The 25,604-nt window shown below is 45.9% G+C and overlaps 1 protein-coding gene across 1 annotated transcript in view; it reads left to right on the forward strand.

Annotated features, from left to right (window-relative positions):
• Positions 1-358: 358 nt before the first annotated feature.
• Positions 359-25,604, forward strand: part of ACAT2 (acetyl-CoA acetyltransferase 2) — a 212,302-nt gene continuing 187,056 nt past the window's right edge. Inside the window, exons 1-2 of the mRNA XM_086927156.1 lie at positions 359-522; positions 13,468-13,602. Of these exons, the coding sequence (XP_086783282.1) occupies positions 471-522; positions 13,468-13,602 (187 nt within the window). The 5' untranslated portion in view covers positions 359-470. The remainder of the gene's footprint in view (positions 523-13,467; positions 13,603-25,604) is intronic.

The raw sequence follows: 25,604 nt of genomic DNA on the forward strand, positions 1-25,604 counted from the left end.
GTGTGGCTCTTTGTCCGCGAATACTCTCTACTACTCTCTAATGCTCACCTATTGCCATTGTAAATGACAATACCATTTATTTATGTTTAAAAAAAATGTGAAAAAAAATGTCATGAGCAATGCCAATAGCTCTACCTTTAATATTGTCGAGACCATTGCATTGTAAATGCTTGTTTTAATAATTAAAGGGATTTATTTCGAGTAAACCACCTTTCCGATCAAAGGGGGAATATACTTCCTTAAGGGTGTTGCATGCTTTGCTTTTAGAAAAGTCGATTGGCGCTAACGCTGCACCCTGGAAGTCTTTCTTTGATCTCCATGCGCCATTCCTTTTTCCCCGCCCCATCGGTTGATGGGAGGAGCCTCTTTACTATCTGTCTGTTTCACTGTAGTGCTTGCATACAGCTGATCGGCACCTGTGCTTTCTTGTAGTGCAGTCTCGTGCTTGAAGTAGGAGGAAGCTGACAGTCATGAGTGGTGCCGAGCCCGTAGTGATCGTCTCTGCCGCAAGAACACCTATAGGTGAGCTAAGTCTTCCTTATGCGCGTGGAGACACATTCAGTAAAAGATACCGTTTCATTTTAGGTGAGCAATTGCAGTGAGGTTGACAGTTTAACAGCCTGCCGAGTTTCGTTTTTCAAGAAAAACAGGTGTATATTTTGTGGCTTTTCTTTTGTCAAATTGAGTGGCCGTCGAAATGCGGAACCGATTATCGAAGTGATCATATGTCCATTCTTCGGTCTTTATTTTGTGTCGCAGCTGCTTGGGATCCATGCCATTTGATGATTCGTTAACTTCTGTGAGTGCAGAGAGACGCCATTGTAAACCTAAGTGAATGTTAGATTGTCAATTGCTTGGGGTTAGAACTATATGATACACGGCATGCAGGGCAGTGCCAGTGAATGGTATTAAATGAAACTATACACATTTTTATATACAACTGTAATAGTTTCACATGCTTCCAAGCACGTAATTTCCCAATGAGAACACGTTTATTCTGGTAATGACCTTACTTCAACTTTCTGGTGATGTGGGTTTAGTAACGTGTATTTTGGCAGTCACAACAGAATGAGGGCGGGGCATAGATAACTTGTTTCCTGCTAACTATGCTCTCTTTATGCCGATTGACTGGGGCAGTAGAACCACGAGACATTGCTGCCTTCTTATTGGCAAACGTGATGTCTGCTTTTTGGCACCAGCTCTGAATGGTTCAGTGGAATAGAACCACTGCACATTCCTGCCCTCTGATTGGACGTTGTAAGCCTGCTGCTCCAGGAGGCGGAGTTCTTCTAGGAAGCGTTAATGTTTAGAGTGCTTTGGTGCAAAGAAGTGATTCGTAATACTCGCTTTTCGTAAGTCGCCCTAGTGCTCCTCGTTTTGAATCTGTGATGGGGAGGGGGAAATTAAGCACAACAATGAAAACGTGCTGCAACTTTTTCAGGGACGTTGTGTTGGAAAATATTTGACTCCATTTTTTGATCGTTCATATATATTTTAATTTGGCAATTATCCACCAAAAATACCACGGTACAACACACAATAACAAGTCAAGTATACAAACAGCACGCCCATATAACTGTATAAAACTAAATCAAATCCTAATAAAAAAATACCATAGGAGTTAAGCCTCTCTGTAGGAGAGGTCTTAATTCATCACCCAATAAGGAAATAATCACATATATACATATGCCTTTCTACATAAATGCAGGGTTCAAAAGGGGATATTCCCAAGTCTTGATTAATATCGGTGTCCTACCCCAACCCATTTTGAATTGGGTGAGCACGAGACCAAGCGTATTTCGTGGAAGAGGGAGGACACGTAAATTGTATGCACTGCAACAACCTATGGGTGCATAGTATATTTGGAGTCCAAGAGGTTGACGGCCCCAAGGGGTATATAGTCCATTTATTTAGGCAAGCATTCTGCATCTTAATGACTGGTACATTGACAGTCAGGTGCAGAGGGAGTCCCTACGCGCAGTGCTGCCGGTGAGTGCTTGTTAGTCTTCTGCTGCGCATGAATCTTCTGTAGTCTGAGGTGGTATGGCACTTGGCTGCTGTTTACAAAGCCACGTAGTTGTGTGTTGGCTGTGAGAACTTTTTACTACAGCTGCGGCCTCGGCCCCTGGGATTGTCAGCCCTGTGGCTGTTTATTTAGGGCTCCGCATAATAAGGTGTTTCCCTGGGGAGGACGGTGTCTGTTCATGATAATGTTTTTGTGTCTATTCATATATAATTGACCACAAGCTCCTATACGTTGTCAAGAGGGTGCTTTGTTCATAAGCAGGTTGTGTGTAAAGTAATAGCACCCTTCGGCTTCTTGCTAATAAACTAATATCCCTTTACAACGCTCTAACAAATGTAGGGTGACCCCTCCCGAACACTTCCCACCCCCATGAACATCTTACGTCAACTTGACATCTTCTGTTTTTAGGTCAAGCCTTGGCAGTGCATGCGCTGCTGTGCGAGGCATGTTGTATTAGAGTATGGACTTGAAGCCCCGCCCACTCACCACCCATATTTGTCATTGGCTTGTGTAATTTTCCTTCGTAAATGCTGGCTTCTGATTCGTTATTAAGCGTGTTAGTCCCCCCCTTAGTACCACGTTCTCTTCATTTGTAACCTTCTATGAGGACTAGCCCTTTCACTTCTGTTACTACAAGGTATGTCTGTAAGCACTATTTTCTTTAATGAGTTTCTCCTACTGCAGGCACAACATGCTTTCCTGCTACATTCAGCACGCCATGCGCCCTTTCACTTTTCAAGGATCCCGGGACAATGGGAGCCGCCTCTTTGAAATGAAATAGGTGTCTCATTTACAAGAGTTTGAGCTAATTGCATTGTAAATGACAATGCCTTTTATTTGTGTTAATTATCAAAACAGATAAATAAAAAAACATTGTCACTAACACCTTAGCTGCTTCGCAAATATCCCTCCCCAGTGCTGCGCTGTCCATTGGAACTAGTGCTGAATGGACGTCCAATGGTCGTGCACAGCACTGGGGAGGTAGCGCTGGTGACGACCGTTGGCCGTCAGCAGCGCTTAAGAGGTTAACAATGCCAATAGCTTAAACTGTCACAAATGCAAGACCTATTGCATTGCAAATGCTTGTTTATCTTGCTTTTGATTTTCTCCACTCTGGCTTAATGGGTTTAAGCAAGGGGCAATTGTTGCTTGTTTATCCAGAGTATCTTCTGTCTCAGCATGTGTGCCAGCCCTTGCAAGAGATTTTCAACACTATCTATTTCAACCAAACTAGATTCATATCGCTGTCCGTCTTTCATAAAGTCTGGTTGCATATTCATACCCCTTTACACCTTTCAGGTTTTTGTCTTGGGGCTTTAGGGGTAGCCCCAATTTTTACTGATTATTCACAATGGTTACACGCCGCTCTGTCAACCTGTGGCTGTGGAGAGTTTCTGCCAGATATTCCTTGAGTGTTCTTCAGAGGTCTTTTGGTGTACATAGGCTGGAGTTTTGCTGCTTTCTTCAGCTCACAGACTATCTTATTCTCCTCCCCGCTAATAAGTTCTCCACGGACAAGAACCCATTCTTGCATTAGTTTTGCAGATGGCCTAAACGAGGTGTCATTGGTACCTTTTTATCAGAATCTTTTGAATAATAGACTGCAAGAGCATTAAGTGGTCGAAAAAACTGGTGATTCTCATCTCTTTGGAAGACATTAGTCTTTGTAATCCGTTTATTCAGAAGTCTCTTAATGTATGTTGTTTGAAGACCCATTCAGTCAAAATTCTTAAATTTATTTTACATCCTATCACTTATTTAAAATGGACTGTAGTGGTACTTTGATCTGTTTTCAGTGCAAGGGTTCAGATGCAGATAATAATAATAATAATAATAATAATAATATTATTATATTAAATTTGTAATGCGCACAGATACCCAAATGGTTTTCCCGGCGCCTAGCACACAAATTGCTAGAAAGCAAGAGGTTCAAAGCACATTTACTGCTAAAAAAGCCAAGTTTTAAGATTTCTTCGACAGCTCAGATAAGACGAGTAATTTTTCAAAGACACAGGAAGAGAATTCCAGATTTTGGGGCAGAGACAAGAGAAGGAACAACCTCCCATTCTTGTTTAATTTAAATCTGGGGATCACTAAGACCCCATGAGCCGTAGAGCGCAGGGTACGAGAAGGAATGTAGGGATGGATGAGCTCTTGCAGATACGGTGGTGCAACCCCTTGTTTGATTTTAAAGATGTAACACAAAGTTTTAAATTTAATTCTTGGATCGATTCGTAGCCAGTGGAGGTCACGACGATAAGGCGATATGGAAGCCTGTCTGTGTACTTGGCAGAGAAGGTGTGCAACAGAGTTCTGCACTACCTGTAACTTTCTCAGTACCGTTTGACAACTACCAAGATAAAGAAAGTTGCCGTAATCGAGGCGAAAGGTGCTAAGTGCCTGGACTACCGTGCGTTGGGCAGAGACAGGGAGCATCCAGATGATCTTATGGAGCCATCTCAAGATCGTAAAGCAGATGGCAGCCACATTAGCCACCTGTTGTCTCATGGAAAGATTTTCATCAATAATTAAGCCCAGATTGCGGACATGAGTGACAGGAACGGGAAAGGGACCCATTTCGTGAGGCCAGTGGTGAGGGCCCCATAGGTCCTTATGCTTACCTAGGATAACAACCTCCGTCTTGTCCCCATTCAACTTCAATAAATTGAGGCCCATCCACTCTGTCACTTGCCGTAGGCCGCACTGAAGAGCAGATGTTGTAGCGTCTTTGGTGGTGGACAAGGAAAAAACAATCTGCGAATCATCAGCATACGAATAGAGGGATAATCCTGCCTCCTCCACGATTTTAGCCAGGGGTCTAATGTAGATGTTAAACAGCAAGGGGCTTAAAATGGATCCCTGTGGGGCTCCGTCTGCTGATGCGCAGATCTTAGATGATGATTTGCCATAAAAGACCTGAAATGTGCGACCATTGAGAAGTGGAGCAAACCAAGATAAGGCGATGCTATCAAGCCAGAGTGACCTCAGGGCATTAAGCAAGATGTTATGTGACACAGTGTCGAATGATATCACACGTCTTTGATACCTGTCCTGTTCTGTCATCCTTTTGGGCAACCTTTGCAGGGCTCGAAAAATCCAAAAAATGGTACTAGTCCTGCAGGACTAGTACCTTAAAAATGTTCTCGACCAAACTGCAACCTACTTGACCTCCGTCTCTGAAAGTGGAGCAAATGTGACAAGATAACAAGATTTAAAGGCATCTTTATTGCTCATTAACTTTGTGACCAATAAAAAGGCCTTTAAATCTTATCTTGTCACATTTGTTCTGTTTTCACAGACCGAGGACAAAAGTTGGTTTGTTTTCCTACTTGCCAGAAAGGGCGAGTAGGACCTAAAAACAGCTCGACCTTGTTAAATTTAGCTCGACTATGCGAGCAGTCGAGTGGAATTTTTCGAGCCCTGCTTTGCCAATAAATTGAACAATTTACTGCAGGTAGATGTTAATTCGGAATTGAATTTGATTATTCTGGACCACTCTATACTATACCTTACCACGTTGCGGACATCTATTTTTTTTTTTGCCATTATGGCAGTGGCGTAATCAAACATGAGTACCCCTCTGCAGAGTACTTAGAGGCTATCCCATGATCCAGACCCAGTCAGGAGCTCTCAGGCCAGAGGCCTGTCACCTGTGCACAATGCAGAAGAGCTCAGGAGACCCCTCTTTGCATGGGCTATTGTTATGCCACTGCATTATGGTCGCTAGGCTTGTCATAATTAGGACTTTGCTTCAAGTGAACTGCAGGATCAAAAAGCTTCTTGGCAGTACTTTATCTTTGCTTTTAGACTGTAGTTTACTATTATTCAAAACCTCCCAAACAGATGTAAATTGTGTCTGCTATGGCAACCAGTTAGGGAACACCTTTCTATTTTCCTTCCTGGCTACCTACATGACATTTTATGAATTTTTTATTTGTGTTTTCACTTTCACTTTTGGTTGGATCATTCATGTTTGTTCGATATTTATGACAAAATATTTTGTAAGACTCATGTAATCTGGTCAATTTATTTGTAATTATTTTTGTCATATAATCTTTTGATACTTCCCAATAAATAATGGGGAAAAAAACATTGTTTAAACTGCAAGTCAAGCGTTTCAGTGAAATCCTTATTGGAGCCACCGATAGAGAAGATTCAGCTGGTTAAATTATCATTTCCCCCCCCCCCCTCCCGCACTAATAGTCCAGCATTTCTTACAATTTGCCCTTTTATCCAGGGAGACTATTTCTAACTCGATGCCTAATAGATAATGGCATGGCCTTTCAGATTAGTGCAATGGTTGGAGCTTGAAATTTCCCCAATTTATCCCCAAAACACAAATCTAACTCACTTTGAGTGCTCCTTCAAATCATTGTTTCTTTTTTCTTCACAAACACACTTTCAGCAACCACTTTTCTGCACCTGGCCCCCTTTTCGATTTTCTGTAGACTGGCGTGATGGGCTCCACCCTGGGATCTAACACAATCCTATTTCTTCCTGATGTGGACAGCGTGATTTTGATTTGTCTTTCCAATGTACCTATGCTTTCCCTCTTGTCCTCCCTTTGTACTCTGCCCAAAAGTATTCTACAGGCTCACTTTTGTGACCCCCCTTTACGCACATCAGCCATCCATAATTTCCTATAAACCCACAATTTATCAACCAGTTTCAGGAATCCACCATTACTTCCACCACTTTAGCATTGACATGGATAAGGCACTTAGTAAGACCCTTGCGTTCCTCCATTTCTTCTCTCACAATGAAAAAACTTTAATATTGAGTGATCCTCTTCCACACTTGCATCTTCTACGTGGTTTTTCTTATTACCACTTTTCTGCAAAGCAGTTACACAAGATTCAGCACTAGTCCATCAAGAGAAAGGATTTCTCATTATGTGCAATGAGATGAACAATGTGTTTTTGATTTTTTTTAAAAGTTTAAACAACACCTGAGTGAGGATTTCTGGATTATGTGTATGAAGTACTTCTTTGCGTCATGTAAATAATTTTTGTATTTCTTCTGGTATCTTGTTAAGAAAGAGGTCCCAGCCCCCCCCGATGACTTTTCTTCTGTACAGTTGAGCTGAATTTTACTTAACTTGCTCCTAAAATATTTGTTCATGTTTTACCGCTATTTACTTACCCTCCAACTCAAGGGTAAATTTGTTTCCAAACAATACTCCATTTGAACGATTCGCCATATAGGCAACCTCGTATCTGGAGTGTGATGCAGGTCATGACAAACTGACTTTAAGTGTTCTTGAAGCTTATCTGAAGCCAGATTCCTACCGTTTCTGTGGCTTCTGGGTTTGATAATGTGCTCTTGACACTACTGGCAGTGTGGTTTCAAGTCTAACGAGTATAGTCTTGTGAGCGGACTTTTTTTTTTTAAACCTTTATTGCAGCATTCATAAGGTACAAGTACGGGCCTACAACCACAGGGGCCGGCCGCTAAACAGAAGTGAAACCTGATGTATCAAAATATAACACAGCTCCTCAGCCGACAACCCTGAGGTCCGGCAGCGTTTCAGAATGGATCTTGTACTAGAACGCATTGATAAATTATAGGAGATAATAAAGGTTTCATTTTATATTATTTAAATGAGCGGGTCAGGTGCCATACAATCTAACAATAGGATACGGGGGACAGGCCAAGAAAACAGGATATGCAGATAAAAACAGCCATTCATGGGACTTTGGCGTTAAGACTTACGAATCAGAGAAAACAACAGAGCATTATACATTTTCGTAGACGCCAGTTCTCAGGGCCTGCCCACCCAAAGTTCGACTTAACGTAGAAAGCAAGGGCACTAAATGCCAGATCTCAATGAGTCAAAATAGAGCACAAACCATACTGATCCTAAAGGAATAAAGGGAAGGGAGAAAAGAAAGGCCATAGAAAATAAGAAAGGCAAAATAAAAAAAAACCCCACCCTGCACCCCTGCCGATGGCTATAGCCTAACCCCACTAGCAGTGTGCCTGTCGCCCCATTAACCTAAACCCTAAAAGAAGGAAAAAGAAGAATGGAGGAGGGCATAATCATACGATGTTCCCGACCCCTTAGTCCCCCTGCCTAACACAGATCCCCCATGTCGCAAAGGACGGATGTAGAGCTACTCCTACAAAGGACCACAGGGGGTACCGTGATACACCGCCCGCCTCTTTAATCAAACAGTTGCAATTCAGGCGTCAATAACAGTAGTTCCAAATCGTCCCGATGCAATGGACTTAACCCTGACCCTTCTGAACCAGCACACGAACCCTCCTCAGTGAGACCCATGAGCACACATACAAGTCATAAATGAGAAGGAAGCCATCGAAAGTCAATCCATTACCACTTGTAGCTGATAACTCTACTAAAAGTTCAAGCACTGAAAGTTTCCTTCCCCTCGCTGGACCCTCACAATGTTTCTCGCCCCGGGATCGTAGAATCTCCAAAGGAGGGAGAGACCACCACACGATGAGGGGAGAGTCTATGGCACAGGTCTCCGAGGGGGGGGCAGGGGGGGGGAGGGGGGAAAGCCACACGATACTTCCAAAGTCAATGGTGATGTAAGGTACAGTGACACACTCACGGCCTCGGGGACACAATCTTCCAGAGCGCCATCCGTTGGTTCCGATATTCGCTTCCCTACTCGTTCCCTCACGGGGTCCTCGCACAAAGTCAAGATGGCCGCTGCTTGAATGGCTGTAGATTGGTGATTCAACCGTAGGGCAGGGTCCGGTACCTCGAGCAGAATCCCAGTTAGGCATGCATCCATTTTAGTCAAGGACACATCAATTTGCGAGTGAAACGCCCAAAGTTCTGACAGTATTGACCTTAACGTTAGCCCTGATGTCGTTCGGTCCATATTATCAAGTTCGGTACCAGTCACAATATGCTTCCCGGGTGAAACTGGCATTTTCGGGGGAGCGAACAGGATCACAAGAGGGCAAGCGTGGACGGTGACCTGTCGTTATCCACAGCCGCGGTGACCCAGCGGAACACCGCAGGCCGGGGTCCCGACCCGCCGAGCCCAGCAGGAATCTATGTCAGGTCCGCGGGACGGGGATCCCCACCCTCAGTCAGCAAGCAGGTCACCTCTCTCTCGATGCTGGGATATGAAAACAATTGCCACCAAATTCGGGCATAGATTATGTCTCCACTGCGATCGACCGGACCCTGCCAAGGTCCCCAGCCGATGTTGTTGCACTGCAGCCCGGCCTTGCAGATACTCGAGGCCCCGGCTTCACCGCTGGAACAGGTCTCGATCTTCAACTCGATATAAGTTCGTTAAATCAGCAGATAAAAACGTCGGGATTTCGCCATCGGAGTGAGGAACACTTCATACAAGCAGAGGCTGGGCGTAAGGTCAGGATATTGTACAGGATCTTGCGGCGGAATACGGAGATCGGCGGAGCCGGGAACCTAAGCAGCCATCATGTTTGCTGTCGTAGCTCCTCCCCCTCTGTGGGCGGACTGTTATAGCAATTATGTGAATTTACTAACCTGGGCTTGAACTGATGACCAGCCCTACCTGGCTATTTAGGGGAAGCAATGTCCTCCCAACAAAACACAAGTCTTTGGAAAGTGTTACTATTGGATGCTGTAAGTAGAAATAAACTAACTGTGATTTGTAGATTGCCAAGAAGACTTCTAACTAGAATTGGCATAGTCAATAAATTTGGCTTTGCACAGTATCTGCATACAGAGACACAAGCCATACAAGATAGCAATAAGTAAGCGCAACACTGTGACCTGCCTCAATGCACCCAGAGAAAATCACACACACCAATTCCTATGTACCCAGGCAACAGGCGTTCAGAAGCCGTTTCTAAATGGCTTCATGTCAGATTTGTGACCTTCATCAGCAGTCCTGGGTGTTTCAACAAACGCATTTCACCTCCTTGACTTTGTATGGACCTATTTATAATGGGAAAGCAAAACAGCCATTTTGTATTTTTTTTCATTTTTTTAAATTATTTTTATTAACAAATGCTCATTAAATCATAGCATGACTTGCATATCCTTAATACTGACAGATTCAATACATATTCAATTTCAATGAATGTCATTCATTTTCATGGAATGTATTGCAATCCCTGGGTCATCTGCGCCTGCTGTTGTCCCTTCCCCCTGCTTCCGAAGCTTAGTAGTCTAGTATCCACTGTATTTCTGCCAGGGCCCCCATACTTTGTTCCATTTGTGGGGGCAGCCCCAGCTTAGGTATATTGCCTTCTCTCCTGCGCACCAGTCCATATCCTTTTCCCAGTCTCTCCAATCTCGCGCCCGACTGGACCCCCAAAGTTGGGCAATATTTCTTTTTGTCACTACTGCTCCTTTTTTTTCTAAGCCATATTAATGTATATTTCGCACATTTGTCCTCGCCTGTCACACATAAAAGCAACCAGCGGGGCTACACTGGGATCTCTGAACTTGTGACTTGTGACTCGAGCCATAAGGACCCGGGTCGGTCGGTTCAGGATGACTTGCCATGTTGGAGACGCATGGTTGTACGAGAATCGTCCTGGTTACTTGACAACAAAATTAATGAATGCAATTGACTCTCCCTCTGTGAATTTTTCCATCTGGATTGATCTAAGTCGTCCTGAACCGACCCTCCGGGGTCCTTAAAGCTCCCTTACCGCAACCGTGATGCGGACTACCCGTCCCAGGGAGCTGTCAACGGGGCCTTTCAACTCCAGGCGCCTGGAATAGGTTGCCCCTCCCTTTCCCTTGTCCTGAGCAAGACCCGTAAGCAGACTTTAAAGCTACCCCATGCGCTATAAGTCGGGTTGAAACGTCAACACCAACCCTTAACCAAAGGCATGTATCTACGACACCTCCACCCTCTGTTTGAACCAATGATATTTCTCTGCTACATTTTTCTATGAATTATTATGAATTATTGATTCAATAATCTCTTGGACAGGCCACAACCAACTTGTGTTAAATGTTATAACCAGTTGAATATGACAAACCAGTGTAATTTCTGGCGGAACTATTTCCATTCTATGCCTCTTTTCAAGTTTCACCTCACATGAGCACTTCCGTTTTCACTACCTTTTTCTTTTTAAGCAATCTCTTGACAATCGCGTTTGGTAATCCTTTTACCTTCAAGATTGGTACTATAAATAAATGAGACCATCTCTTGTAAACTACAATGGGTACCTTATTATGTTCCATTAATGATCTGGGCAGCTTTTTCCAGCTATCTATGTCACTCTTTAGTCACTGTAGCTGGGGGTGTAAGTTATCCTCCAGAAAGTCCCCTTCATTCTGTGATATGTGTATGCCTAGGTATGTGAATTAAAGCTTGGGAGTAAGTGATATCGTTCTAAGTAGTCTTTGGGGAATATCACTCTTTAACTGGAATATATGGGACTTGTTCCAATTGATCGTGTACCCTGAGTAACTGCTGAACACCTGGACGATTTGTAACACCCTGTGGACTGATCTATACTGCAATATATCATCTGCGTACAGAGATATTCTCTCTTCCCAACTGCCTCCTCATGTGATTCCTGATAAGTTTGGGTCATTTCTGACCCGCTCTGCCAATGGTTCCAGGGCCAGTGCAAAGATCATTGTTGACAGCGGGCAGCCCTGTTGTGTACCTTTCCTTAGTCGGAAGGAGCGTGAGACTACTCCATTTACCTTCACTCTGGTTAGTGAATCTTGGTAGAGACATTGCACCTCATTTTGTATTCTTGTCTTAGAACTGGCTTATGATGTTCCACTTGACAAGCAGATTGGCAGTTGTCTCCATGTACAAGCAAGCATGCACTTAGACGAATGATGGATAATAAAAATACCTTTTGACCTTTTATGATAAATATATTTTTATTTTGTTACTGGTTTTAAAGGATCTAATTTTTTTGTGTGGAAAAAGCAAATCCGAAGTACAGTCATAGATTTCGCTTATGTATTTTTATTTCCATACTTTAGGTATGGAAAAGGTGTGTCTTAAGAATCCAAGTACGTTTGTATGGGGAATTGCCAGATCTGTGTCTATTTCTCTGGAGACAATGGGCCCTCTGCAAAAAAGATTTCCAAGGCAATACAAGGGATAGTTTTTTTTTTTTTTAATAAAGATTGAAACAATTCCAAGCATTATTCGTAAAGCCAAAGCTTGACTATTACATATTCAAATGTAGGTCCTTAGTATATGATGTTGCGCAGAGTGATGGAGTAAGTCAGTGGTTCCCAAAGGTTTTAGAACCACAACCTGCCTTTTAAAACCACAAACATTCCAAACACCCCTACCTTTAATGAACATGGGGAGTGGCAGTTTTGTTTTTTTAATGTGACTAAAGCAATGCGTGTAAGCACATTGTCATTTACTGACAGCACATTTTCCGTTGAAATGGCCACCAACTTTGCACGGACACAATGTTTTACTGATCAAACTATATAGTCTACAAACTATAATGTGTGGAAATCGGGTGTCTGTGAATATTTATTGTTTGTGCACCAACGAGTAAAAGTGTCTTGATGTTTTTGTTCCTATTAAAATCTGTTTCGAGGACACACTTCAGAATAAAATCAAATGTCCCAACATTTTGGGAAACGCTGGGCTAGGTATTAGGATTAATCATACGAACTGAAACACAGAGGCGTTAAAAACTAGTAAAAAAAACACCCACCGAATGGAGTCCTATCGGAAGAAGTAACAAGGTTGTAGTAACATCTCCTCCAAAATCTCTTGACCAACAGCATTAAACTTGGGCCTTGACGCTTATTATTGTAAAGGTCCTCATAGGTCAGGATTATGATAAGTCATAATTATTGCATCCATTAAATGTTCAGCAGGTCGCTGAACATCTAATGGATGCAATAATTATTGCATCCTTTAAAAAAAACGAACACCATGAGTTTTAGGGTAATATCATGCGCATTTTGGGTCTTACCTCCCCAACATCCACATGTTCGGTAAACACCAGTTTTTTTAAACTCATAATTACAATAGGTGCTGTGATATCAGCAGTTACTGCAAGTATCGGAGTTTCAATGTCGGCCCATTCCTCTTTAGCGGGTTAAACTTACTCACTGTCATGATGTGCACTCTGATTATGTCTTGTCATAAATTGTATGTACGCAATGCACACTCATATGTGTGTTTTATTTAATGCATCATGAACAGTGCATATAGATCTCGTACATGTTGGGTTCTTAAAGAATGAATATGGGTATTTTCTGATTTGGCATCTAGTGGGAAGTGTTCTCCATTGGTCTTAATTAATTTGGAAAAAAAAGGGGGTGGACATTTTTAAGGCTCGCACTCAACCTCCTGATTCTCCTTACCCATCTATCCTCCTCCTCCTCCATCTCCCAAGAAAAAAACATCACAACTAATTAATTCACCCGCTTTGAGTCCAAGCAGTTGTAGCTTAAAGGTTTACAAAAGGTTCACAAAAAACTGTAGTGTGCTTAAAACTTTGTTTTTGTGTGTTTGGTCTAGGTTCCTTCAATGGCGCTTTCTCTGCTGTACCTGTCCATGAGCTAGCTTCTGTTGCCATCAAAGAGGTTCTGAAGAGAGCAAATGTTAATCCGGAGGAAGTGTCTGAAGTTGTCATGGGACATGTACTGACTGCAGGTAATTTGTTAATTAATGTTTCTGTTATAAATATCTATTTAAAATTGTACCAGTATTAACAAATTTAAGAATATCGGAGTGATCAGGAATATTTAGTTAAGTTCACCATGTGTTTGGATAGAAGGAGGAGGTAGACAATGGCAGTTGATAATGATACAGTCTTTGATGTTATAATCAAGGATTTAGTTTGACAGCAATTGCTGGGTCACATAAAAAATGGCTATATGCTAAAGCTAGAAATAGAATTAGCAAGCTTTCCTTATTAATAACTGGGGAAGTCAAGTTAATGGACCCGTAACTGAAGCAAGGACCACCCGAAGAAGGGGCAGGGGTGCACAATAGAAAGAAGTCTGTCCTTAAGTATAGGTGATAAAAGGAGCCTGTATGTTCAAAGTGTGATGGCATACCTCTAAAACTCACTGCTAATTTTTCCATAGCATATAAATGCCAACATTTAGGCCAGCAGTAAACCCATGTTGTAAAGTTTGATGGCCTGGGTACTTCTTAGACGGGTGAGAAATAGTTCCTGGGTGACCAGTTTGCTAGCTACCAGGTATGCACCCTGCTCATCAACATCGCCATGCAATACAGTCTTCGAGTTGGACGGTCACTGTATATTAGTAATAACTATGAAATGAGACCAAATCTCTTTCCAAAATATTTTGATGCATTTTCTTTAAGCCAATAAATGTTTTCTTGAAGTCAAGTGCAAATGGAAACTGTAGGGGCCCTCTGTTCGATGGAAACCCAGGAGCTCTAGGAAACGCCCGCTTGCAGCTCCTCAGACTAACATTTCACATATGTGTGTGATCAAAAAGGCAGTCCCGCCTCAAACATTCTATACATGTGAGAAGCGTCTGATGTTGTGTTGCCCTCTAAGAAGATATCTCGTCTCTCAAGTGTCCCTACTTGCTCCAAACTTTAGCCCATCTACAGCATAGGATCTGTGTTAATCTAAAGGCACCCCTTTATTTAGAGCTGAAATTCAGCTGTGCACTTATCCAAATAGTTCAAATGGCATTGTTGTAAAAGAAAGCCTGGGTGATGGAGTAAACCTCATCTATGGCATGCTCTGCCTTTTACATCTGGTTGAAAATTGGTATTTCCCCACTAGTAGTGTCAAGGGAGATGGGAAGCATGTGACCTTCCACAGCCTCACTGATTCAATCCAATACTTCAAGTATTTTGGGAGACTTCAGAAAAGGCCCTTACTGTGAGTGGAGGCTGAGAGTCATCCATAGCAGATTTTTCATAGATTTTTTTGCTCCCTTCGGGACCAAAGTTTATCTCCAGTTCAAGAAAACCACTCCAGGTCCGGCCTCTGCTCAGCTGCCCATACATTTTTGTTAACCTTGGAAACCCTAACTCGTCGTCCTAGGGCATCTAAAATAAAACAGATTTAACAACTTTATTTTTTTTTCCAAACATTTTTTATTGGGGTTTTGGATGAAACCTGTGATAACACTCACGTTTCCATTACATTTTCAATATTACACTAATTTCTTAGTCGGACAGTAAATTCTCAATTCTATTCAACAGTCAGCTGTTCAGTGTATTTCTGGTGAAGCTTTATTTCCTCCTTTGCCTACTCCACTTCCCAACTCCCATTTACCCACCCCCCTTAGCAGATCTCCATCAACCAGGCTCTATATACATTACGTAAGGTAACTTCCACCTCCCTACTCCCCCGCTCGCATTCTATTTCTCCCATGTCAGGCATAAGATATGATGAGTTCTTTCCCCCTCAGTTGTGATCTGCATCCCCCTTCCCTGAATTTCTGGGTTTCCCTGTGGAGACCCCCCTACTGGGGATGGTTCCCCCGAAGTTACCTCTAGCCTTTCCCAAGCCCTTGCTTGTTTTATTGCACCAATACCTCTTTTAGAATTTCTGAGGACTACCCTCCCTTCACAGGCTGCTCATTTCTCCAATTCATCCTTCCACGCGATGGCTTTAGATCCTACAGGGGATTTCCAATGTCTCGATCTCGTGCTTAGCTAAGACCAGAGCTAAGTCTTGAAACCTACTGGTAACCAACAACTTAGCATTGTGTGGAAATTATCCCAGGATACAATGTGCAGGGGTGCTGGGGATTTGGCGCTCTGTTACCCCCCCCAAGGCGACAGTTATTGTTTATTGTTGTCCAGTAGGTTTGCAGTTCCGGGCATGCCAATAACATATGTAGTAGTTCCACCCCAATCTCTCCACATCTCGGGCATCTCTTTGAAAAAATCTGTTATCTGCCCCGGAGTGAGGTATGTCCTGTGTAATATGAAAAAATTGATGAGGCGGAAGCAGGCGTTTCTCGAGGACCTGGGAATTCCCCACCAGTATATTCTCCTGTGATTTGCCCTCCGGGGGTATATTCTGATACTCCGCCCAGTTATCTCGTAGCTTGGTCAGTGGTTGCTTTGTGCCATTGCTCAGGGTCCGTGTGACATGTAACTGCCTTAACTCTGCCTCCCCCCCCTGTACCAATTTAGCGGCAGGTTGCATGCTGAGGGTGTTCTGCTTGGCCCAATATCCAATGCATCCTAATCGCCGCTGCAATCCCGGCATATAGTAAGAAATGCCCTTGTGGCAGGTCATCTCCTTCTCTAAAATCTTCAAATGGTATGAGTTTCCCACCATTGTATACGTCTCGTATCCTTGTCGCCCCGCCTCCTCCCAGTCCTACCCAATGTGCCCCGCGAGGGAGCACCCGGAGTATGGTCATAGGCAAGTCAGGTGAATATGGGAATCTGTTATGTTTCTTTTGGAGAACTCGTCTCCAGCAGCGCCCTGGCCAATAGCAAGCGGTACAAAAGGGGGTGGTGATGGACAGAGCATCTGAATCAATCAACTCCCACCTTACCAACCACACTAAAAATGGCCAAAGTTTGTGCTCATATATGAGGGTTTTAAACTAACTGTGCCTCTGTAACTATCATCTGGGTGCAACAAGGCCATATATCAGTGGTTTGTAATATGCTATTTACCACACATGTGCACAACTCAATGCCTTTACTTATGTATTGAACTAAATACCTCTCGCGCAGAATGGTGGGCAGCTCGCCACAACACTACATGCATGCGCAAACCACTGCTCTTTGCGCATGCGTGTCCAATAATAAATCGGCAAAAGTTCAACGCACAGTCTCATATGCACTGAATTTTGCCTTCTCGCTTTTGGACTAAATACCAATTGCACAGTATGCGGGGCAGAGTTAATAGACCCCCTGGGCAGCTTGTTTTTTCGATACAATCCTACCCGCATGCGCGAGCCACTGCTCCTGGCGCATGCGCGATTATAATTACTTCTCCAAAAGTTCTACGCGCAGTCGCGTTTTCAGACTCTGCAGCAGCGTTTCAATGCGCAAGTGTGGACTGACACTATCACCACACGGAGCAATCGCTTTGGCTGTCTAGATCCGGAAATACCTTTTTACGGCATGGTTTTTTTTCCCGGTCCACTCCGGTTTTACCAATTCACGTCAATTGAAGGGTGTATTTAACGATGTACAGCCACGCTCCACACACTATCCATGGAGCCGCGGCTGGGGTTAGTCAAGCACTGGGAATCTCCTGCTTCTGTAAGTACGGCACAGCCGAGATCGATCACAGGAATGCAGTGAACGTTTGTCAAGTAAGTAATGGAAGGGTCGGCCAATCCATGACTATATTTTGATCTACCCCACGTTTTTGTAGGATGCTATTAATATTAAACACAACAACCCCGCCGTTTTGAAGGCTCATGATGCTAACCACTTGAATGGCAGCAAGTATGCATTATTTGACTTTTTACCGCCTTTATTTATTTTAGTCCCAGACTTCAACCTCATCTAATGGATATCCAAATAGAGCGTGTGTTTTATTTTGTGTGTATGTGTCTTGTATTTGTCCTTTATTTCCTTTACAGGGCACTGCACAGAAATAGGATGACATATTTTGTCTAGATAGTGCCGCCATCACTTTTTTCTAGGTCACTGAACCATCATGTTGGATATTTTCTACTAAATACTACGTGTTTTTCTCTTGTGTTCTTCTGTTTCCCCATTTTTTCAGGTACTCATTGCAGATACTTGTGAGTAAGAAAAACTAAGTAGGCACATTGTAGTCTTTTCCTTAGCTAGATTAAACATACTTTGTTTGAGTTACGCCTAGTGAGACCCCGACCTGAGTAAGTTGGGGATCTGTGCACCCCGTCCTGATGAAGAAGCCTTTGCTTCGAAACATGTCGACGCACACGTGAGGTGTTGTACATTAAAATAGAAAATACCTCCACCACACCCCTTTTAACAATACCAGCACGGAGGCCTTTAAATTTATTAGACCTCACTTGCCAGGTATTTTTTAAACATTCACATATTTTTTCACTTTCGACCCCACCACTCACTTAACATCCAGTACCGCCACACACCACACACAGTTTAAAAATTCAGTGCTCCCACATAATCGTCGGTCAGCAGCTCGCCGCATCCCATAGAGGGATGCGAAGACCCCAATGATGAAGCATGACACCAAGGGCCCTTTTGGTGTGTGAGGGGTATTTAAAGAAGACTTTGTGCACCCCACCACTGTAGGGACCACACCATAACATATCAGGAAGGTATTGGCCTGTAAGAACCAGATAACTGGGGTGCCTTTTTGTAAGGGTAGATGCCATCATGCTCAATGTTACTATGTCTGTGTTATGAAAAGAATTAAAAACTGGTCAGGGTGGTGTCAATATTTTCACAACGCCTTGTAGAAAGAAGTTGGGAAGTTGTGGGGCCCGGTGGTTTGTCACATGGTGCCTCCTGAAATGGCCTAATGATTCTTCTGAGATTGTGGATTTTAGCCCCTCCAGCGATCAATTGGGTTTGTTGGGTGGTGAACTTCAGTTAAATAGATAGATAGACTTCCGCTTCATAGTTCCACCTAGTATTGGCAAGCATAAAACTGCATAAACGCTTTAGGACTCACTGATTGGTTTAAACCATCCCAGTGTCATAGCACACTATAAGTATATCATTTGGAGTTTTGTCTGCCCTTATTATGTAGGCTAGCTGTCTTTCGGTCGTCTGTCTGTTTCATAAATTCTTTGTTTTGTATCCAGCAATATATGGGTCACATCCATGGTAAGAAGTAGCATTAGTTCTTCTATAGCCCTGAAGAGTTGTTAATATGTTCTAGAAAATAACGTTTTATTTCATGTTTCTGAGATGTCTCTGCTCAGACCTTGACTGGTCTGTTTTTTGCTAACCTGGTAAGCACAACCATTTGGGATATTTCCTCTCCCCCAAGTACATTCTTTGCTGTTACTTTCTCAATTTTAAAGCTATTTATTAGGATTTAGATATGCCATGAGATCCACATTGTTGCTTTTTGGAAATATTTGTATTTCTAAGTTTGAGGGGGGTCTCTTTTGCATTGGGCGCAATTGGCGTAGTTCCTGTTAATATGACAACATATGGGGCACATGCCGGGGGGAGATTTATATGAGGTAAGTCGGTTTCCCCAGGCGTACTCCCAGCAGCTTGATGTACATGCTCTTGTTGCCCACTCTTATTGCTATTGGTGCCCAGTATTGGGAGATTAGGACTATTGCTACATCTTGCGACAGGGGGACTACTACGCTCTGCTCTCGAAACCTTGCTAGGGTTACTGTTACTCTTCACATATCTACTTCTCTCTACCCCACCGTCGTGTGTAGTAGGTGGGCCCCCCATGGTGCATTCTCCCCCTACTGATTGTATTATTGGTGGAGTAACCCCATCACCGCCACTTTCCAGCCCTCCCCTTACATTCTTGGTGGTGGAATTAGGTTGTGGAGCAATTCCTACAACCCCCGTTGTCATCGCTTTCTCAAGTTTGTCTAATCTAATGATTAGAGGGGCTAGTACAGCCCTAAGTGTAGCCCTCACTTTGTCATGTAAAGAGTCCATTAGGTTGCATGCCCAAGGTGGGTACAGAGTATCTCCACTAACAGGTTGATGTATAACCTGTTCGGGATCATGCCCTATGCTCTTATCCTCTATGACCACAGTTTCCCCACAGTTTTTTTTTCTTCTAGGGCCAGCCTCAGTGGTTGACTTCCGTTTGCCATTTTTGTGGACGATTGTGCCTGGTATATCTTTGCGCAAGACTTGTTTTAGAGGAATATCCCGGGTGGGCGTCTTATTTTGTTCGACCTCTGGTGATTGGGGCATAACTAGTGGAATAGGTGGGTCCTGTGTTTGAGTAAATCTATCTGGAGTGAGTGAGTGACAACCTCCGCCCTGTTAGCTCATTTTCAGTATTAACTACCCCAATAGCCCTCTGTAGCATTTTATCTATTGATGTTTGTGGCGGTGGGGGAGCACAGCTAGTTTTATTTCTACTTGGGCCCACCCTTTTCCCCATTTTTCCGCTCCCTAACTCTTGGTTCATAAACCCAATTTGAACCCAGAGGTGATCAGAAGAAGTGTACTACCCAGAACAGCTTATACTTTTCCCCCACTACCCGCAACACAGTAGTCCCCAATTTTGGTGGGGCTCCTCGCAGCCCAAAATTTTGCTTTGTAACCCAATTTAGTCAAAATAGGAATGAAACAGCGTTTGAGATGGTATAAGACAATAATAGCACCGTGTCGGGACCCGGAAGTTACTGCCTCAAGATCTATATTTCCAAGTCCGTGGGGGGATGGTAGAGGGCTTACCCACTCTTTTTTTTTTTTTTTTCTTTTTTTCTTTTTTTTTTTCACCTCACAGACGCAGTTGTGAACTGTCCAGGAGGGTGGCCCAGCCTAGTCTTTTTCAGCCGATGAATCTCAAGACACTTGCAGGTTGGAATGCGCTCAAGGAAGTTAATCACAGTACCTTTCTTCTGGTTTTAGTTTTCATGTAGGGTCCTGGGCGTTAGAGGAATGGCCCTGCTCAGCCTCCTCTTGGCGATGAAGGGCAAGGACCGGCCCGCCCTTGGCCTGTGCGCCGCCCGCACGCGTCCCTTCCTGTGGTAGTGCCGGTCTCCCTTTGAGGGCCTCAGTCGCCATAGCGTGACGCACTCCGCCGGCACCACAGAGAGCCCTCTAGGAGATGTAGTCTCCACCTGGACTCGACTCGATGCAGCCGTTCCCCTCACGGCGCGGGAATGAGTCGGGTGAAGAGGGCAGAGTGGATTGATGCGGCCGTTCCCCCTCACGGCACGAGAATGGATCTAGTAAGGTAGGCAGAGGGAGTGTTACAGCCGTTCCCCTCTCGGCAATATGAAAAGCTTCCCAGGTGCAGACAACAAAGGAGGGCAGGAACCCTCCTCAACAACAATTGTAAAACAGCATAGGGAAGCAAGAAGTCACAACATCCGCATAGGCATAAATATGATAGTGTCCAACAACAGATTAGGTTCACATTAGTGCTTGCATAAAACATAAGGACGCTACATTATGAACGTCAAGTTTGTCACAGTGAGGGCATAGTTTCGCAATCGATGAGGTCGAAGTCATCATAATTTTTTTTCAGTTCAGCCGGACTTTGAAAACATTAGGGGGCCGATTAGGATGGCGGACGGAAATGGGTACTGTCCGCCATGGTGGGGGAAATTTTACTCCCGGCTGCGCCGCGGAGATACCGCGTTTGGGATTAGGATATTCATGTGACGAAACTCCGACCGCGGCGGACGGTTCACAACCAACACCGTCCGCGGTGGACGGAACACAACCAAGTCCGTCCGCGGCGGACGGAGTTCAATGAACAACCACTGCCGCGGACGGAAATGACCGCGGAAAATAAAACATGTACCGCCATACCTGAGAATACTCCGTGGCCGCAATTAGGATAAATCCGCCCGTACCACGGAACGCACAGCCATCCACGTCCGCGGCGGAAACAATGCCACGAGAACCACAGCATCACCGCGGAAGGCCAACACGCACAACATCCCTAGCGCCGAACAAATGTCAGAAACTGCACCGCAAGTCCTAAGCAAACATACGAACATTGACAAGCCCCCCCCCCCCCAACACCAATCACAAGCCACCATGACACGTCCCAATCATCCAATAATGCACACACGTCAACACGCCCACCTACCACCTGACTCGCAACAACCATTGAGACACGACTACAAAATGACACCCACACACAACCACAATCCTTTGCACCACAGCATTGCTGCCAGCAAGAGGGCAAATCGAGAAACTGCTAACTCACATAAAATCACATAGAAGACACCCACCCACCACCCTACCACACCCACCACACAAACACCCACCACACAAATCCGACACATCACACACCACACACCTGCACCTCCCAACTCACACAACTCACACACTGAGCACCACACACCATGGCACCCAAAAAAAACCCGAAATTCTCAGAGACAGAGTTGAGGGTAATGGTAGATGAAATAATCCGTGTTGAGCCCCACATCTTCGGGGCCCAAGTCCAGCAGACGAGCGTGGCGCAAAAGAACCACATGTGGGACAGGATCGTCACTCGGGTGAATGCGTCGGGGACTGTGCCGAGGACGAAGCATGACATTCAGAGGCGGTGGCATGACCTGAAGACCAGGATCAAGGGCATCCGATCGAAAAACGTCGCTAGAGCCAATCATACTGGCGGTGGCACACCCCCGGAGCCATTACCCTACACCGATTGGGAGGAGAAGGTGCTGGGGATACTACACCGAGAGAGCCTAGACGGACTTGACGAAGGAGAAGAGACTGGTGAGTACAAACCAAGCACCACGATCAGCACAACATGGTCAGGCTCACACAACTGAGAAGAAACATCCCCTACGCCCCAAACCATGCACGTTCGACACCAACTCACTAACATGTCCATGGCTCCCAACAGGCCCCCATGTTCACGGGGAGGGTGGTGGTGGTGGTGGTGGAGGGTGGGGTGTGTGAGAGGCCCAAACTACAACTCCCAACTGGCCCCCATGTTCACGGGGAGGGTGGTGGTGGTGGTGGTGGAGGGTGGGGTGTGTGAGAGGCCCAAACTACAACTCCCAACTGGCCCCCATGTTCACGGGGAGGGTGGTGGTGGTGGTGGTGGTGGAGGGTGGGGTGTGTGAGAGGCCCAAACTACAACTCCCAACTGGCCCCCATGTTCACGGGGAGGGTGGTGGTGGTGGTGGTGGAGGGTGGGGTGTGTGAGAGGCCCAAACTACAACTCCCAACTGGCCCCCATGTTCACGGGGAGGGTGGTGGTGGTGGTGGTGGAGGGTGGGGTGTGTGAGAGGCCCAAACTACAACTCCCAACTGGCCCCCATGTTCACGGGGAGGGTGGTGGTGGTGGTGGTGGAGGGTGGGGTGTGTGAGAGGCCCAAACTACAACTCCCAACTGGCCCCCATGTTCACGGGGAGGGTGGTGGTGGTGGTGGTGGAGGGTGGGGTGTGTGAGAGGCCCAAACTACAACTCCCAACTGGCCCCCATGTTCACGGGGAGGGTGGTGGTGGTGGTGGTGGAGGGTGGGGTGTGTGAGAGGCCCAAACTACAACTCCCAACTGGCCCCCATGTTCACGGGGAGGGTGGTGGTGGTGGTGGTGGAGGGTGGGGTGTGTGAGAGGCCCAAACTACAACTCCCAACTGGCCCCCATGTTCAGGGGGAGGGTGGTGGTGGTGGTGGTGGAGGGTGGGGTGTGTGAGAGGCCCAAACTACAACTCCCAACTGGCCCCCATGTTCACGGGGAGGGTGGTGGTGGTGGTGGTGGAGGGTGGGGTGTGTGCGACAGGAAACAGAAATGGCTACAAATCCATATAACCATGTAATGTCCAAATTACTGACCTGCTCGATCTTGTCCCTCAGGTGATCGTCAACTGACTGCGGAAACGAGTACCCGGCCGCCAGCCTCGCCTCTCACATCTACAGGACTCTCTGGTGACGAGGACACAGTCAGCTCCGGGGCGGAGGATGGAGCGGGACCAAGCACGCAGCCAGGGCCATCTGGCTCACAGGGACTCCCGGGACCGACCAACGTCGCATGTGTGACTCCAGCGGCACCTGTCTCTGTGATCTGCACAGTCCCCACCACCACCAGTACCACCAGTACCACCAGTACCACCACTACCACCAGCACCACGACTCCTGCCGCTGCCACCCAGCATAACCCACCGCGCAACGCTGGTCCAACGGCCCCACACACAAGCAGGGTGAGTGGGCCACAAACACAGGCAACGGGACAACATCCAATCAGGCGAGCCACACACCGCCGTGCAGAGGAGGAACAGCTACCCCAGCCAGTGGCACAGTCCCTACAAGCTCTTGCCAGGTGCCAGGCGTCATACGACCGGTCCCAGGCAAACGCTGATCGTGCACACCAGGACTCAGTGGACAACACCAACACCCAGCGCCAAATCGCTGGCATCCTTGGCCAGATGTTGCTGATCATGGGGCAGCAGGCAACGATGTGGAGTGAATGGGTTGACCGGAACAACCCCCCCCCCCCCCCTCCACCAAGTGTGGTAGCGCCACCGTCACCTCAGCCTCCCCCGCCACCTCCGCCTCCGCCGCCACCTCCGCCTCCGCCTCCACCGCCGCCACCACCACCTGAGCCCCTGGCGACGGATGTGGCCCATCAACAACCTGCCCTCCCAGCTGACTCTGTTCCAGGTCAGAGACGGAGGGGCCGTCCGAGTAAGAAAGAGGCTGAGAGCAGTGTTGGAGCGCCAGGCACACGCTCCAAGAGGGGACGACCATGACAATGTCACTGCCTGTGCCAGACATTCACCCAGCTAAGTAGCCTGTCCCACAGACAATCATTCCCACTGGTCTGCTGGACTACCCTGACACCCCCCAATGTGGCGTCAGCACGGACATTTCATCAGCCAATACCTTCAACTCCAACTCCCTCCACCCCACTGACTTGTAAATATTCACCAGCACAGAAGCACAACCTGTAAATAAATAGCATTAACTCACACAATGATGTTTTGCCTTCATGTTTATTCACATGATTGCCATCAGATACAGACGTAAACAGGTACAGGGATCATAGTCGTACATGATCATGGCGCTGCGGGAGTGACCTAGAGAAAACCAGAGACAGCAAACACACGTCAGTAAAGAGATTCACACACATCACAACACAATGCACAGCTACATTACACAAACCACAACCATCACACAAGCATGGGATGAGAGCACACACATCATGGACACTTCCATGTCCAAAGACATGAAGACACACATGTGCAACCATCACAAACAACACCCAGCTGATTAACCCCATATCCACACAACACCAGCAAACATACATGAGGCATTGTCAACCGCCACTAGAGGTAGATACTCACATTCAAGGGAAGTAGCGATCTATGAGCTGGCGCCTCTGGTCCACACCTTCCTCCTCACCACTATCCTCATCAGTCGACATGGGTGGGATGGGAGGCCGAGGCACACCTTCGTCTTCAGGGTCCAACAGCAGTTCAATGCCATTGCGTACTGCCAGGTTGTGGAGCATGCAGCAGGCTATCACGATCTTGCATACTTTTCCTGGTGTGTAAGGCAGGGCCCCTCCGGTCTTATCGAGGCACCGAAACCTGGACTTTAGCAGTCCAAAGGTACGTTCGATGACTCTCCGTGTCCTTCCATGTGCCTCATTGTACCGCATGTCACCCGCCGTCCTCGGATTACGTAGGGGACTGAGGAGCCAGGGGCGGTTTGGGTAAGCCGAGTCGCCTATGTAGGGGGATGACAGAGACAAACATCTGAAAAATATATGGTGGGTACCCCATGCAACACAGAGATCACAAGAGTACCCACTGCACACTCACCAACAAGCCACGCTTGACCGGGTCGCAGATTTGCCATGAGTCGTGGGACATTGCTGCTCCGCATGATGTGGGCGTCATGTGCGGATCCAGGAAATCTGGCACACACATGGGAGATGATGTTGTTCGCCAGGCACACCACCTGCACGTTCAGCGAATGAAAGTGTTTGCGATTCCTGAACACTTGTTCGCGTGCCCGTGGTGGAATCAGAGCGATGTGTGTGCCATCAATTGAGCCCACAACGTGAGGCATGTGGCCCAGTGCATAGAAAGCAGCTTTGACAGC

The sequence above is a fragment of the Lissotriton vulgaris genome, chromosome 6 (genome assembly GCF_964263255.1).
Source record: "Lissotriton vulgaris chromosome 6, aLisVul1.2, whole genome shotgun sequence".
Lineage (NCBI taxonomy): Eukaryota > Metazoa > Chordata > Amphibia > Caudata > Salamandridae > Lissotriton > Lissotriton vulgaris.